This window comes from Somniosus microcephalus, chromosome 23 (assembly GCF_052327205.1).
Source record: "Somniosus microcephalus isolate GS21.2 chromosome 23, FLI_Smic_1.0, whole genome shotgun sequence".
Taxonomy (NCBI): Eukaryota; Metazoa; Chordata; class Chondrichthyes; order Squaliformes; family Somniosidae; genus Somniosus; species Somniosus microcephalus.
In genome coordinates this window covers 10,899,746-10,915,257 of record NC_141009.1, presented here as the reverse complement: position 1 = coordinate 10,915,257, position 15,512 = coordinate 10,899,746, and the positions used below count along the sequence as shown (strand labels likewise).

Sequence of the window (15,512 nt, the reverse complement as noted above, 5' to 3'; positions counted from 1 at the left end):
GGGAAATCAAATAAAAAGGTTCCATGCAATGCCAGTCACAGGTGGTGTATTTTTCATCCACTGGCAGAGGCTGAAAAGGATGTGCGAATCATCAGATATTAATCATCTACAAGATGCACTGCAGCAACTCACCAAGGCTTCTTCGGCAGCACCTCCCAAACCCGCGACCTCTTCCACCTAGAAGGACAAGGGCAGCAGGCGCATGGGAACACCACCACCTCCAAGTTACACGCCATCCTGAATTGGAAATATATCACCCCGGGTCAAAATCCTGGAACTCCCTATCTAACAGTACTGTGGGAATACTTTCACCACGTGGACTGCAGCGGTTCAAGGCGGCGGCTCGCCACCACCTTCTCGAGGGCAATTAGGGATGGGCAATAAATGCTGGCCTTGCCAGTGAATTAATTAAAAAGACCATAAAAGCATCTAGCTATTGTAAAACAATTATTAATAAAGCAAACTGTGTAATTAGTGCACTGGATCACAAATTAAGTTAAGTTGTACTGGCATTGTACAGATGAATGGTGGGGCCATATCTGCAGTATGACTCACATTTTTGGACATCCTACTTGTAAAAGGATATAGTTACAACAAAAAGGGGCAGAAAAGAGTGGCCAGCATAATTCTAGGCCTAAGTTAGAAGAAAATTTTAAGTAAATAAACTGGAGAAAAGTCTCGGGCATCACGACAAATCTTTCAAATAATGAGATGTAAAGATAAGGTTGAAGTAAGCAAGTTACTTAACTTGAACAATGAGCATAGGACAAAAGGACAAATACAAAATTCACAAACCTTAAGGCTAGATAATAGAACCCCCCGCACCCACCCACCCCCATCCTCCTGACAGGATAGTGGAGCAGACTCACAGGGAAGGTAGTTGATTTGGGGTCAATTGACCTGTTTAAAAAAAAAAACAGCTGGATGGTTATCTCTTGATTTTTTTTTTAAGGGAGGTAGGCAATAAACATCAAGTTCCTTCCAATAACAAGTGACAGTGGTGCTGGCAGGAGGGGGACAGGAAAGAAGGACAAAGCATCCATGATAGCATAATTATTCATGGACTCTGGATGGAACAGGTTGGATGGGCCAAATGACCGTTTCCCACTACAGGCTTAAGATTGATTTTATTTCTAACTGCCCTGATGATTGGTAGATTTATACAGGAACAACTCGCTGATCTATCTTTACATATACAGGAAGCATTGTCACTTGGAGACTGCTCAGAAAATAATTATTCAAATATTAAAATAGGCTTTATACAGCTGTTGACAGTTTCAGAAAATAAATCCAAATATCTACCCAAAGTTTCAACCAAGAACAGCTAATAAAATTATGAGGCAACTGTTGTTTCCCCTTCTTTCTACCCTTAAATTGTTGTCAGATTTCAAACTCTTGCTTAGAATTGATTTTTTTTTATTTGAGTATTAGATTAGTATTGATATTATACAACAATTGATTTGGCCTGAAGGAAACATGAAACGCCATGTAGAATAAAACATTTCTTCGATCTTACTGTGAATTGTGGAAATTTCCCTGTAATGCTTGTTTCGTACCATACCTTTGTAACTTTCTCCTGCTGTGAACTGGGCTGCAAGTGCTTTGAAGTACTGCAAGAGAAAAGCAAAATAAAAATTAACAATGTTAACACAACAGGTTTTTAGTGATAACATACGAGATGGTGGAAATAAAAATAGCTCCCCAACAGCAATTAATTTTTATATCTTAACCCAGAAAGCAGTGTCCTGTTGTGAAAATAAAAAGGAAACTTGGCAAAAGAAAAAGCAGATTCATCTTCAGGTGCTATATATATGCAAGTTATGGTCACCTAAACTGAGAGATTAGAAACTATTTTCTCCCTCCCAGAGTCAGCAGTGGTTAATTTACATTTTCTAACCGCAGCAGAGTGTTCTGCAGAAGTATGGTCCTGTTCTGAAGCAAATCAGGTCCAGTGGCCTGCCAGGTCGTACCATTTGAAACAGAAGATGAGGCCTTCCCATGAGAAAATGTAATTTTAACTGGGCCTTGAATTAATATTCCAATCGCACATACAAATTCTTGAAAGATGATGGAAATTGGCACAGTTGCTCTAGCTAGAATTTGACAAGAGTAGAGTCAGGGGAGAGTGCAAGCAAGAATGAGACAACTGCCATTGCACTCACCTCCCAAATACATATCTTCAAGTTTTGATCCTAAGGGGACAGTGGAAAAATCCTGCCCAGCTCTACAGATTATACTTTAAAGAGATGAAGGAGAAAATGGACGGTCCACCCCATTCTACTTTGGTTCAAATTGAGCCATTTCCCTTCAGGCTGGCCAAGTTCTAAATACTGACTGAAGCAAGAGGTTGGGTAATGTTTTATTGGCCATGTTTTCATCTCATTGGCAACACTTGAGGAGCACCTCTTAACAAATCAAGTCAGGTACAGTAATATCTAGCCTGCTGAAAAACCAAGGCCAATAACGCACTATGTAAGGTGGAGTTCAGGTGTGAAAGTAAGGGCATAAAACTCAGCACCATTCTACAAACAAGAACAAAACTCCCTCTACACAAGTCTCATGGGACTTGGAAAAATGCTTTTTCCCACAAAATTGAGATTTGTTTAGTAAGCATTGCCCAGGCTGGGCAATGTAGCCAAAAGTGTCACCACCTATTACTGTAGTGCATCTGAAGTTAGTGGGATGGAATTAGAAAAAAATAATTACATTTTTTGTGCAATTGATTAAGTACCAGTAAGATTTACTGCATTAAAAAATTTCTGGATACATTTTCCTGCACTATAGGCACATTGCTCACGTAGAGCATCATCGTCAAGTCTGATCCTATTTCCCTTGTTTTCAGCAAGGTCACTTCATTTGATACCAATCAGGAATTGGAACTACTGACTTATTTACCCCTCCTTGACCCAGGAGCGCTTAGGCCAACAACCGTGTCGCAACCAGGATCTTGGCAGAAAATCAGCACAAACTAGGAACTGAACTTGGGCATATGGCTTTGTGCTACACCAGGTAATGCCTTTACCCTAGATGTGCCTGTACCTCACTAGGTCATTAAGATAGTTCTGTCCTTAGTTTCATCCCACTTATTGCTTTCCTGCACCAATCCCCAACTGGAGGAAAGGAAAGAGAAGCAGATAATCTGCCCTCTCAAGCTAGGCAATAAGGAGATACAACTGCTCTTCAGGGTGACTGCTGTCCTTTACCTTACCATGGTACACTGTGCTTCCAACTTCTTTTTGATGGCATTAAACCTGTGGGGAAGCTAATAAACTACATGACAACCAACAGTGCATCATCACAGCTTTGGCTGGAGACCACTTATATGTACAAAAAGTTAGACTAAAAGTAACTGGTTTTGCAATGCAAGATAACTTTACTGTGAAATGGGTTAAAAATTCATTATTACAATGCAAGTGCTGTGCTCCATGCACACAGGTGGATATAAAGGGACATCAAATTTCAACAGAACAGACGGTGCACTGATGGAATTGAGTACCAACATCAATAAAGATGACCTCATTTTCCATATCAAAATACAGAAGTTTACAGCACAAAGACAATACTTCTCTCCAAAAGTCATCATCAGGTATGTCCTTACCCTAAAGGTTGGATAGAAGTGAATGCCATACTCTGTACAAGTGGCAAAATTCTTCTCCTCAGCACAGTCCACCACACCTACTCGGATTGCCAATTCCCAGTCTGAAAAGGAAAGTTCAATGCATTATTTCCTGGCTATAAACCTGGCCGCCCTCTAAGTTTTGCAAAAGGCTTCAGTTATGGCTCTAACTTTGTTTGGTACCCACCATTTAGTGACCTGCAATATGCTGTAACTGTCTGAGAACAGCAGAGAAGATAGAAATGCATTTCATTCCCAAAGACATCAAGCTCCAAATATCCACCCTCCTCCCAAAAAATTTTTATCCACTAAAATGATTCAAATGCAAGTTTAATAAATGTCCCAACATGGCCAGGGTTATAGACGACCAGTGAGAAGCCCAAATGCAAGACGACCCATCAAATGTGCATTCATCCTACCCAGGTTTGTGCACTTACCGGATTGTGAGCTACATTAGCACTTGTATGTCATTGCACAACTGAACAGTTTAAAATATGAACTTTAATGGTGCTGTAAGGTATGAAGGACCAATTCAGCTCTCAGATTTCTCCCTGATAATCTGTCTGGATAACTAGAGATGTCAAAACTCAAGGCAACAGCAGGAATGGCAGCCCACTTGATCGGCACCCCATCCACCACCTTAAACATTCACTCCCTCTACCACCGGCGCACCATGGCTACAGTGTGTACCATCTACAGGATGCACTGCAGAAACTTGCCACGGCTTCTTCGACAACACCTCCCAAACCTGGGACCTCTACCATCTAGAAGGACAAGGGCAGCAGGTGCATAGGAACACCACCACCTCCCAAGTCATACACCATCCTGGCTTGGAAATATATCACTGTTCCTTCATCGTCACTGGGTCAAAATCCTGGAAATTCCTACCTAATAGCACTGTGGAAGCACCTTCACCACACGGACTGCAGCGGTTCAAGGCGGCGGCTCACCATCACCTTCTCAAGGGCAATTTGGGATGGCCAATAAAGACTGGCCTTGCCAGCGATGCCCACATCCAGTGAATGAATAAAAAAACTCTTGAAACAGATAAGCTGCCTTGAGTAACATGAAAATGTATGACATGTTTCCCTTTGCTGTGTATACCAAGGCAAGTGATATTGGTGTGGGGGACCAGAACACTGCATTTCAGGCACCAAATGTTAGGATGTGATTGTCAGTTTGAGTGGTACTTGCCAGATGTAGATATGCCTTATTTTCTATTTAAACCCATGGGTAGGCTTTTTAAAAGCTTATGAGATACATTAATACAAGTGTTCCCTTCTTCTCAGAAACTCGCTGTGGATGCAAAGCTGCATCCTTTTAATCTGTGGCAGAATACTGGAGTACCAAAATACAGAACAAAAAATGTTTCATAACGCTGGATACATGACCTGTGTATATGAGTACAATAATACAAAATAGGTAAAGATAAGGCCAAACAGCCAAACTTAGAAATGTCCATTCCAGCTGAATGCTTAAGAAAAATAATGAACAATCTCCTTTCACAAGATTTGCAATGTCTCAAAAAATGTAAAGAAAAATTAAAAGCAAGAGTATTTTTCTAATCTTTGACACCACTCGAAGTTCAGAAACCAAGTCTCCAATATTACAAAAACCATGAAATGATTGTTCAAGATTCCCTTGATTAGAGCTGCCTTTCAGTATACAGTAAATGGAAATATACTTTGTACCAGATCCAGTCAGTGCTGCTCTCTAACGCCAGAAAAAGATCTTCAAATCCAACCACAAGAGCAAGTGAATAAATAACTGGTCAGGATTACTTTGCTGAAATGTCCTCCTTTTTGTCTCCACTTGACCTGTGCAATGAGCTGCTCTTTATCCACACCAACTTTGACCAGTACCAGAAATCACCCTGCCCTGTCTACTCAAGATGACTTTGTTCATCCAAACTTATCCGCCTATAAACTCACCTAACCACCTTTGCCCTTACTATTGTCACCTCTAAATTCACAAATTATCAACAGGGATATATCTCTGGTTACTCTTCCACACAAAAACCCTTCTTTCCACCTAACCCTCTACTGCTACCTTGGGAGGGAGAAGATCCCTTTATTACTCCAAAAACAATTCACAAACCCAAAAAGGGTAGGAAGCAGTTACATCCTCCAAAACTGACTGAATTCAGCCCAATGGTAACTATGCCAGCTGGAGGCCCCATGGTGAAACATGCCGATAGGGTTATGTGCAGAGGGAAGTCTCGAGTCCCAGGTCTTAGGGTTAAGGCCATTAATAATAGAGCAGATTGTTTGATAGTGAAAATATTAAGGGAACTGTAATTGCTTTGCACATTGGTATGAATGATAGGAAGTCTGTCACCTTACTGGGTAATTACAAGAGAATGGCAAGCAAATTGAAGAATAGATGGTCTGGATTGTCACTCATTCAGGATTAGGCAAAGAAAAAAAATCGGGTTTATTAGTTTCAATCACCGTCTCAAGAAATTAAGAAAGAAGGGCTGGCGTCTGGATAACTGGAGGACATTCTCGGAGGGTAAATGTTTCAGGAAGGATGTGGGGGACTATTAAATTAACTCAGAAAATGCTACTGAAAAATACTTCAAGAAAATAAGGATCAGGAATGCTATAGCTCAAAATGTGTGCGGTTCTATTAAGACTGGGTAATAGTAGCAATGATTTCAATTACAGGGATCAAGATTGATTACACAAGAGGAACTACATAAGACAGACAGAATTCCTCAAGATACATTTATAATGCTCAAATTGTTAGAAATAAAAGCTGGAATTACAGGCATGTGCTTCATTGAAAATGTAAATAAATATTTAACTGAAATCTGGACAGATAATACTGATGGATCAGAAGTGCCATTGTAGGGTTACATGATTTCTGTAAAGTCAGGTTGGGTCACAAGAGGGCTGCAGCTTTACTTGATGAAGAGCATGTAATTGCTAATGAAGGGGGAGGATATTGTTCAACGATTTGGGTACAGTTGGACTGCGGAGTTGCTTCAAGGTTGATCCTTGCATTATAGGCCACTTGTATCACAGAACTAGACAAGGAAATCTGTGAGCAAATCAGAAGAGCAGAACAGTATATAGCATAGTTATCATGGGTGATTTTTACTATCCTTCCATCAAGTGGTCTGATAAGACGCAGCCGAGTGCAGAAGGGAGCAAGATAGAGTTAATTTGTTGACACGGTTGATGGTTTTCTTAATCAGCATGTCTTGGAGAGTACCAGAGAGGACAACTTATTAATTGTAGTGTTTGTAATGATCAGGAGGCAAGATCTAATCTCTGTGGGAAACCATCAGGGCAATAGTGATCATTGTGTTGTTCGATTTCAATTCCTGAGGTGACTTAATACTGTGAAAATTAGGTCAGTACTTCATTCAGGAGGGCTGATTTTTCCACTTATGAAAGGAACAATGGGGCGTGGAGAGGTCCCAGCGGATTGGAAAACCGCAAATGTAACGCCCCTATTCAAGAAAGGGGGGAGGCAAAAAGCAGGAAACTATAGGCCAGTTAGCCTAACATCTGTCATTGGGAAAATGCTGGAATCCATTATTAAGGAAATAATAGCAGGACATTTAGAAAATCATAATACAATCAAGCAGAGTCAACATGATTTTATGAAAGGGAAATCGTGTTTGACAAATTTACTAGAGTTCTTTGAGGATGTAACGAGCAGGGTGGATAAAAGGGGAACCAGTGGATGTGGTGTATTTGGATTTCCAGAAGGAATTCGATAAGGTGCCACATAAAAGATTACTGCACAATATAAGAGCTCACGGGGTTGGGGGGTAATATATTAGTAAGGATAGAGGATTGGCTAACTAACAAAACAAAGAATCCGGATAAATGGGTCATTTTCCGGTTGGCAAACTGTAGCTAGTGGGGTGCCACAGGGATCAGTGCTGGGGCCTCAGCCATTTACAATGTATATTAATGACTTGGATGAAGGGACCGAGTGTACTGTAGCCAAATTTGCTGATGATACAAAGATAGGTGGGTTAGCAAGTTGTGAGGAGGGCACAAAGAGTCTGCAAAGGGATATAGACAGGTTAAGTGAGTGGGAAAAAATTTGGCAGATGGAGTATAATGTGGGAAAATGTGAAGTTATCCACTTTGGTAGGAAAAATAAAAAAGCAAATTATTATTTAAATGGAGAGAGATTACATAATGCTGCAGTACAGAGGGATCTGGAGGTCCTCGTACATGAAACACAAAGTTAGCATGCAGGTACAGCAAGTAATTAGGAAGGCAAATGGAATGTTGGCCTTTATTGCAAGGGAATGGAGTATAAAAGCAGGGAAGTCTAGCTAGAACTGTACAGGGCACTGGCGAGACCACACCTGGAGTACTGCGTACAGTTTTGGTCTCCTTATTTAAGGAGGGATATACTTGCATTGGAGGCAGTTCAGAGAAGGTTCACTAGGTTGATTCCCGAGATGAAGGGATTGTCTCATGAAGAAAGGTTGAGCCTATACTCACTGGAGTTTAGAAGAATGAGGTGATCTTATTGAAACATATAAGGTTCTGAGGGGGCTTGACAGGGTAGATGCAGGGAGGATGTTTCCCCTCGTGGGGGAATCTAGAACTAGGGGGCATAGTTTCAGAATAAGGGGTCACCCATTTAAAATGGAGATGAGGAGGAATTTGTTCTCTCAGAGGGTCGTGAATCTTTGGAATTCTCTACCCCAGGGAGCTGTGGAGGCGGAGTCATTGAATATATTCAAGGTGGAGATAGACTTATATTTGAGCTACAGGGGAGTCAACTGTTATGGGGAGCGGGCAAGAAAGTGGTGTTGAGGCCAAGAACAGATCAGCCATGATCTTATTGAATGGCGGGGCAGGCTCGAGGGGCCGAATGGCCTACTCCTGCTCCTATTTCTTATGTTCTTGGGTTAGAATCAAAAAAGTTTTTTTTTAATTTTTTATAACGTGCTGAAGGACAAGGAAGCTATACGTCATAAGGCAAAAACAAAAAAATATTCAAGGTAAAGTATTGCATAGACAGCCATTAGGTAAAATTAGATCTCATGGGATTATAGGACTAGTATTACATTGTGTAATTTCAACCAGCTGTCCATCCAGAGGATTGTTACTAATGCAGTGGATCAGACTGGGGCCCAGTTACCAGCAGAGACTGCAGCTGGTCAGAATATTCATTTATGAAGAGAGCTTAAATGGAACAATTTTAAATTGACAGATGAAGTAAAAAGGTAAGTGACTTGTAATGTAGTCTGAACTGACAACAGTTCAGAAAGTACTTCATTGGCTGCAAAGCGCTTTGGGATGGCCAAAGATCATGAAAGTCACTATATAAATGCAAGTTCTTTCTTTAATCAATGAATTGCTGGCCAATTTAGATAAGGTAGGTGTAGTGTATGTAACCGTTCCACCTTTAAGAGAACTATTTTAAGAGATGCACTACTTTATCTTGGCTGCTGTATACTATAATACCGGTGGTGACCACACCGGTATATAAGTGCTGTGTAATGATTTATTGGGCAGTTCAGCCTGACCTCCGACTAGTAAAGACCTGTTGAATTTACTCTTGTGGTCTGTGTGCAGTGATTCTTATTAACAATAACTAGAACACACAGACTTAACAGTGGCGACGATGACGATCTTACCCTGCGGCAGAGATATATCCAAGGCAGTTTAACGGGCGTCGAGAAGAGGCATCCGCCCTCATCATCCTGCTGAGAAAAGACTCGGGTCTGAAGAGCAAGGAAGAATCCTGACACGAAGCCTTCCATCAGCAACAGGCAGTGATCATCCCTTCTACCACAGTGGTGGGTAAGCCGATCAGCGACGAGCAGCAAGTCGGCCACGTTGGCTATGAAGTAGGGGAGGGAAAAACGGAGGATATAAGGGCGGAGAACTTGACCACGGCCGGGGAAAAGAGCCGGACAGAAGTCGGGGCCAGAGGCGCTGAGACTGGGGCAGCGTAAGGCACGGGAGCCGCGGTGAATGCAAACGCAGCCGGTGTAAAAGACCGGGCTGCAAGCGGGCTGGGAGACGCAACAGCGTCGAGAGAGAGCTCGACCGCGACCAGGGGAAAAGGCCGGGCAGCTACCGAGGTGGCGAGGCGCGGGAGAAAATAAAAATAATTTTAAAAATTTTTTCAAACGCGGAGAACTCAGCTGCAGCCGGGGGAAAGGACCGGACTGCAAGAGGGGCTGGGAGGCACGATTTGAGAACCGCTGGGGAGGGCGAACGCAGCAATACGGCAATCGCCATTACAGCCAGCGGTGGAGAAAGGCAAACGCGGGAAACCGCCATTTTGAAAAAAAAAGAAAAATTTCTTTTTGTTTCTCAAGAAGATTGCGAGGATGCCTAAGCGTGGTAACATCAACGATTTCGATGCCGATGTTGAAGATTGGGCCACGTATGTAGAACGCATAGAGATTTATTGTAAGGCAAATAAAATATCAGATGAAGATAAAGCACTAACCTTACTAAACTCAATGGGTGCGAAGACATACGGGCTATTGAAGCATCTTCTATCACCAGCTAAACCGGCGGATCAGGCTTTCGCTAATATTGTTGCTGTCCTGAGAAATCATTTGAACCCCACACCGCTGATGTTAGCGGAACGATTTAAATTTTATGCGAGAACGCAAATGAAAGAGGAAAGCAACGCGGAGTATTTAATTGAACTGCGTAAGCTAACGAAATACTGTCAGTTTGGGGAAAGCCTGACAGAGCCACTGAGAGACAAATTCGTGTGTGGATTGTTGAAAGAAGGAACACAAAAGCGGCTGCTTGAAGAGAATGATCTTACACTTGATAAGGCTGTCACTATTGCAGCATCGCACGAAGCCGCAGCGAGAGGCACTGCGGAAATGCAGCTGAAGGCAGCGGTACTCAGCGTAGATCAAATGGCTTTGGGTACAGCGAAATGTTATCGTTGTGGAAAGACAACACACGATCAGAACCAATGCTGGTTTAAAAATCAGGAATGTAGAAAATGTGGCAAGCTTGGTCACATAGCTAAAGCATGCCGGTCAGGAAAGAAGACCAGCAACAAAAAGCCACCGCAGGAAAAGTGCGGAAAGGTACATAAGGTGGCTGAGAAGAGTTCGGATGAACAGAATTCGGATTCAGACTCCAACAGCAAGGAACTGGGTAGTCTGAGAATTCACAATGTGAGTAAGGAAGCTGACCTACAAACTATCTGGGTCACACTTCAGATAGCAGGAGTCCAAGTGAAGATGGAATTGGACACCGGATCGGCGTTGACGGTCATGAATAAGCAAGATTACAAAAGGTTATTCACACATATTCCCCTACGGGATACGGAGATAGTATTGCAGACATACACGGGGCAAAGAGTATACCCCATCGGAAAGATAAAAGTCAAGGTGGTACACAAGGGCAAAGAACACCAAGGAATGGACTTATATGTACTACCTGAGGGAGGTCCACCACTTCTGGGATGGGAGTGGATCAGGAAAATAAATATGGACTGGCACTCCCTAAAAGCAATAACGGTAGATTCCGGAAAAAAAGATGTCAAACCTGAACGATTGTCCAGAATATTGGATGAGGCTAAAGAGGTGTTCCAACAGGGACTGGGAACACAGAGGAATTACGGCAAAAATCAAGATTGCAGAACATGCAAACCCAAAATTTTTCAAAGCCAGACCGGTACCTTACGCGATACAACCTGCTCTGGAAGCTGAGCTGGAAGGGCTAGAATGTTCAGGAGTACTGTCTAAGGTGGACTGGAGTGAGTGGGCCACGCCCATTGTTCCCGTCATGAAGCGTTCATCGAGTAACAAGCCAGGGGAACCGGGGAAGGTCTGCATCTGTGGAGACTTCAAGATCACGGTTAATCCGGTGCTTCACACGGTGCAATATCCGCTTCCGCGGATTGAGGATATCTTTGCTTCATTGTCTGGCGGGAAACACTTCACCAAGATAGACCTGGCGCAAGCGTACTTACAGATGGAAGTTGAGGAAGAGTCGCGCCAGTATCTCACAATCAACACGCACAGAGGCTTGTATCGATATAATAGACTGGTTTTTGGAGTGGCTTCGGCTCCAGCAATTTGGCAGAGGGCCATGGAGCAGGTATTACAGGGAATTCCAAGCACTCAATGTTACTTGGACGATATCCTGATTACAGGGTATGACGATGAGGAACACCTTGCAAATTTGAAACTGGTGCTCACCAGATTGAAGGAATATGGACTTCGAGTTAATCGCCAGAAATGAGAGTTCTTTCAGAAACGGATCTCGTACTGTGGTCATGTCATTGACCAGGAGGGGCTGCACAAGTCACCTGACAAGATCGAAGCTGTTGTGAAGGCTCCCGCTCTGGAAAATGTATCCCAGTTGAGGTCGTTCCTAGGGTTGATTAACTATTACCATAAGTTTCTGCCAAATCTATCCACGGTGCTGCACCCGCTGAACGCTCTTTTGCAGAAAGAAGTACCATGGAAGTGGAGCGAGGACTGTAAGAAGGCCTTTCGCAAAAGCAAGGCATTGATCACCTCAGAGGAAGTGTTGGCTCACTTCAACCCAACGCTACCTATTCGTTTAGCTTGTGATGCTTCTCCTTATGGTATTGGAGCAGTACTCTCACACAAGTTGCCAAATGGCTTGGAAAGGCCAGTCGCATTTGCATCCAGATCATTGACCTCCGCTGAGCGCAACTATGCTCAGATAGATAGGGAGGCTCTCAGCCTTGTGTGGGGAGTAAAGAAGTTTACACTGCTGACAGACCACCAGCCGTTGGTATCCATTTTTAACCCGAAGAAGGGTGTTTCGGTGATGACAGCACAGAGGCTCCAGAGATGGTCCCTTTTCCTAGGGGCACATCAATATCAGATAGAATTCAAAGGAACAAAGCAGCATGGTAATGCTGATGGGCTGTCGCGCCTGCCACTACCTACTGAGGAGGAGGCACCGACAGTTGACCCGGTGGAGTTATTTCACTCGACCATCATCGAATGTTTACCTGTCACCAATGCAAATATTGAAAGGGAGACTAGGAATGACCCGACACTGTCCCGGGTCTACGAATTAACAGTAAAGGGATGGCCAGCCCATGGTGATCCACTGTTACCGGCATTCTCAGCAAGACGAGAACAGCTGTCCATCTGTCTGGGAACATTGATGTATGGAACAAGGGTGATTATCCCTCCTAAGTTAAGAGAGAGAGTTCTAAAAGAACTACATGAAGGTCATCTGGGGGGGAGTCAAGATGAAAAGCCTTGCTAGGGCTTATGTGTGATGGCTGGGTATCGACCAACAGATAGAGGATCTGACGAAAAGCTGCTCAGGGTGCCAAAAAGTCCAAAATGCACCTCCAATTGCACTGCTGCATCCATGGGAATGGCCTTCAACCCCATGGCAACGTGTACATATTGACTTTGCTGGTCCATTCATGGATTCCATGTTTTTAATTGCGGTGGACGCACATTCTAAATGGCCAGAAGTGATTAAAATGACTACCACTACCTCGGAGAAGACGATCGCGGTGCTAAGAACGATATTTGCAAGAAATGGATTGCCAGAGCAAATATGTTCAGACAACGGACCACAGTTCGTGTCAGAGGAATTCCAGAAATTCCTGAAGAAGAATGGGGTGAAACATTATACCTCTGCCCCATATCATCCAGCTACGAATGGGCTGGCCGAGAGGTTTGTACAGACGTTCAAAAAGGCAATAAAGGCCATGAGCGAAGATCAGATTCCACTGCAACACAAGGTGGACAATTTCCTACTGGCATATCGAAACGCCACCCATGCAACAACAAACCAAAGTCCTGCCATGATGTTCTATAACAGGAGGTTGCGGTCCAGGTTGGACTTGTTAAAACCAAATGTGCGGAGGGAAGTCGAAAACAAACTGTTCCAGCATATCAATAACAAGCCCACTCGGAGTTTTGAAATAGGACAACCGGTGTTAGCCAGGGACTATAAAAACGAGAAATGGCAATCTGGAACAATTCGGGCCAGACAAGGACCCCTGATGTACACGGTAGATGTTGGTGAAAATGTAATGCGACGTCATGCTGACCAACTGGTGGGATCGAGAACAAGGGTCGAGCCCATGGTTACGACAGACACAACCGTGGAGGAAGTTAGTGAACCTGAAGCATCTACCTCAGAAGTGAATATACCTGATGATGATGTCCTATCCATAGGGGATCAACTAGATGAGTCACCCCAGCAACGAGAACCAGAGACCCCTGAAAGGCGTTATCCGTCTCGGATCAGGAGGCCTCCTCGGAGACTGAATCTGTGAACTGTTTTTACATGAAGTTGTGTATATATGTTATTATGTTATGTTTAATGGGGAATATATACTGTTAAGCTAAAAAGGGAGGATTGTGGTGTATGTAACCGTTCCACCTTTAAGAGAACTATTTTAAGAGATGCACTACTTTATCTTGGCTGCTGTATACTGTAATACCGGTGGTGACCACACCGGTATATAAGTGCTGTGTAATGATTTATTGGGCAGTTCCGCCTGACCTTCGACTAGTAAAGACCTGTTGAATTTATTCTTGTGGTCTGTGTGCAGTGAATCTTATTAACAATAACTAGAACACACAGACTTAACAGTAGGTGAATTGGCCCATGTTATTTAATGGGGACAAGTGCAGTGTCATGCACTTGGAGGTTAGGACTCTCCAGACATGCTTATCCATGCAGTGGTACCCTTCAAAAAAAGGTAAGAGATCAAAAAAAAGACTTGGGGCTAGCAAGTGCACAAATAGTGGGAGGTGGCTATAGGGAAAGTAAGTAGGGTTTTAGGTTGTATTCCTAGGACCACCAGAGTACAAAACAAATAGTACTATACTTATCCTGTATACATCTCTGGTGCCAAAGAAATTGTTAATTAGCTATCAGGTTTAAAAGCCATGTGAAGCCATGAGAAGCACAATATGCTGTCTGTGTAGATGTCTTTTGGCAGTGTGCGGTGTAAACAAGTCATTCAGGAAGTTGCTCAAGCAGCAGATCATTCCCTACACATTCTACCTTGCATACGCAACAGGAAAAACACGCAGCAATTTTTACTCATCACATAGTTGCTCAATTAGGAACCACCTACAATAATAAGCATATTGAGTGTAAGTAATTGGTGCATATTCCCCACAGTCACTAATGCTTTAGAATCAACAACCTCCTGACAACAATAGCACACAATGAAGAAAAGTTTCTTCCCTGCTGCAACCCTTAGTGAACCATCAGCTGTATGAGGCCAGCCTGTTAGGTGATGGCGGCACTAACACAGCACTATAGGAAAATCAAATCAAATAACCCAGAACCACAGGCATGAAGCCAGCGAATCAGCTTGTTAGACCCAGAATGAAGTGGGTCTTGAAATGTTTCTAGGAGAGAATTCAGCCAGTTTATATTTTGACCTGCAGCTGGTGGCGCGAACACGATCCATCAGCTGCAGTATTAAAGTTAAGCACCCAAGAATGCCAGTGTCATGGGTACTGTTCACCTGCCGCTGGTGGCGACACACCAATATAAAAGCACAACAGTCACTCACTCGCTCTTCTCCCCCCACCCCCCAAATAAGAGTAATTGCTTCCCTGCTACACATACACACAAGCATTAACCCGCTCTCTCAAACTGCCATTGCCTTTTCCTATTGGAATGTATATGGAATAAGATCAGATTGAAATCAACGCTCTCCATTAACAGGCATACATCACAGAATGAGAACACAATGCTGCCTGACTAAATTAAACTGAAACCTTAAAACAGGGCACAGAGTGCATTTCACAATTGCTACTTTGCTTTACCTCCCTTTCAAAGGGAAGGCAAAGCAGCTTGGAAATTTTCATTGCAAATGTAAATCATGGTGCAAAAATCATCCAGGTCATACTACACTCTAAGTGGTACAGTACTGGCTTTGTGTTTTTAACTCTCTCCCTGTCTAG

At 43.1% G+C, this 15,512-nt stretch overlaps 1 protein-coding gene across 1 annotated transcript in view; it reads right to left on the bottom strand.

Moving 5' to 3' along the window:
• The window catches only part of LOC147101644 (sulfhydryl oxidase 2-like), a 95,402-nt gene that overhangs the window by 60,914 nt on the left and 18,976 nt on the right, over positions 1–15,512 (bottom strand). The window contains 2 exon segments of the mRNA XM_085965374.1: positions 1,562–1,610; positions 3,599–3,699. Coding sequence (XP_085821500.1) covers positions 1,562–1,610; positions 3,599–3,699 — 150 coding nt within the window.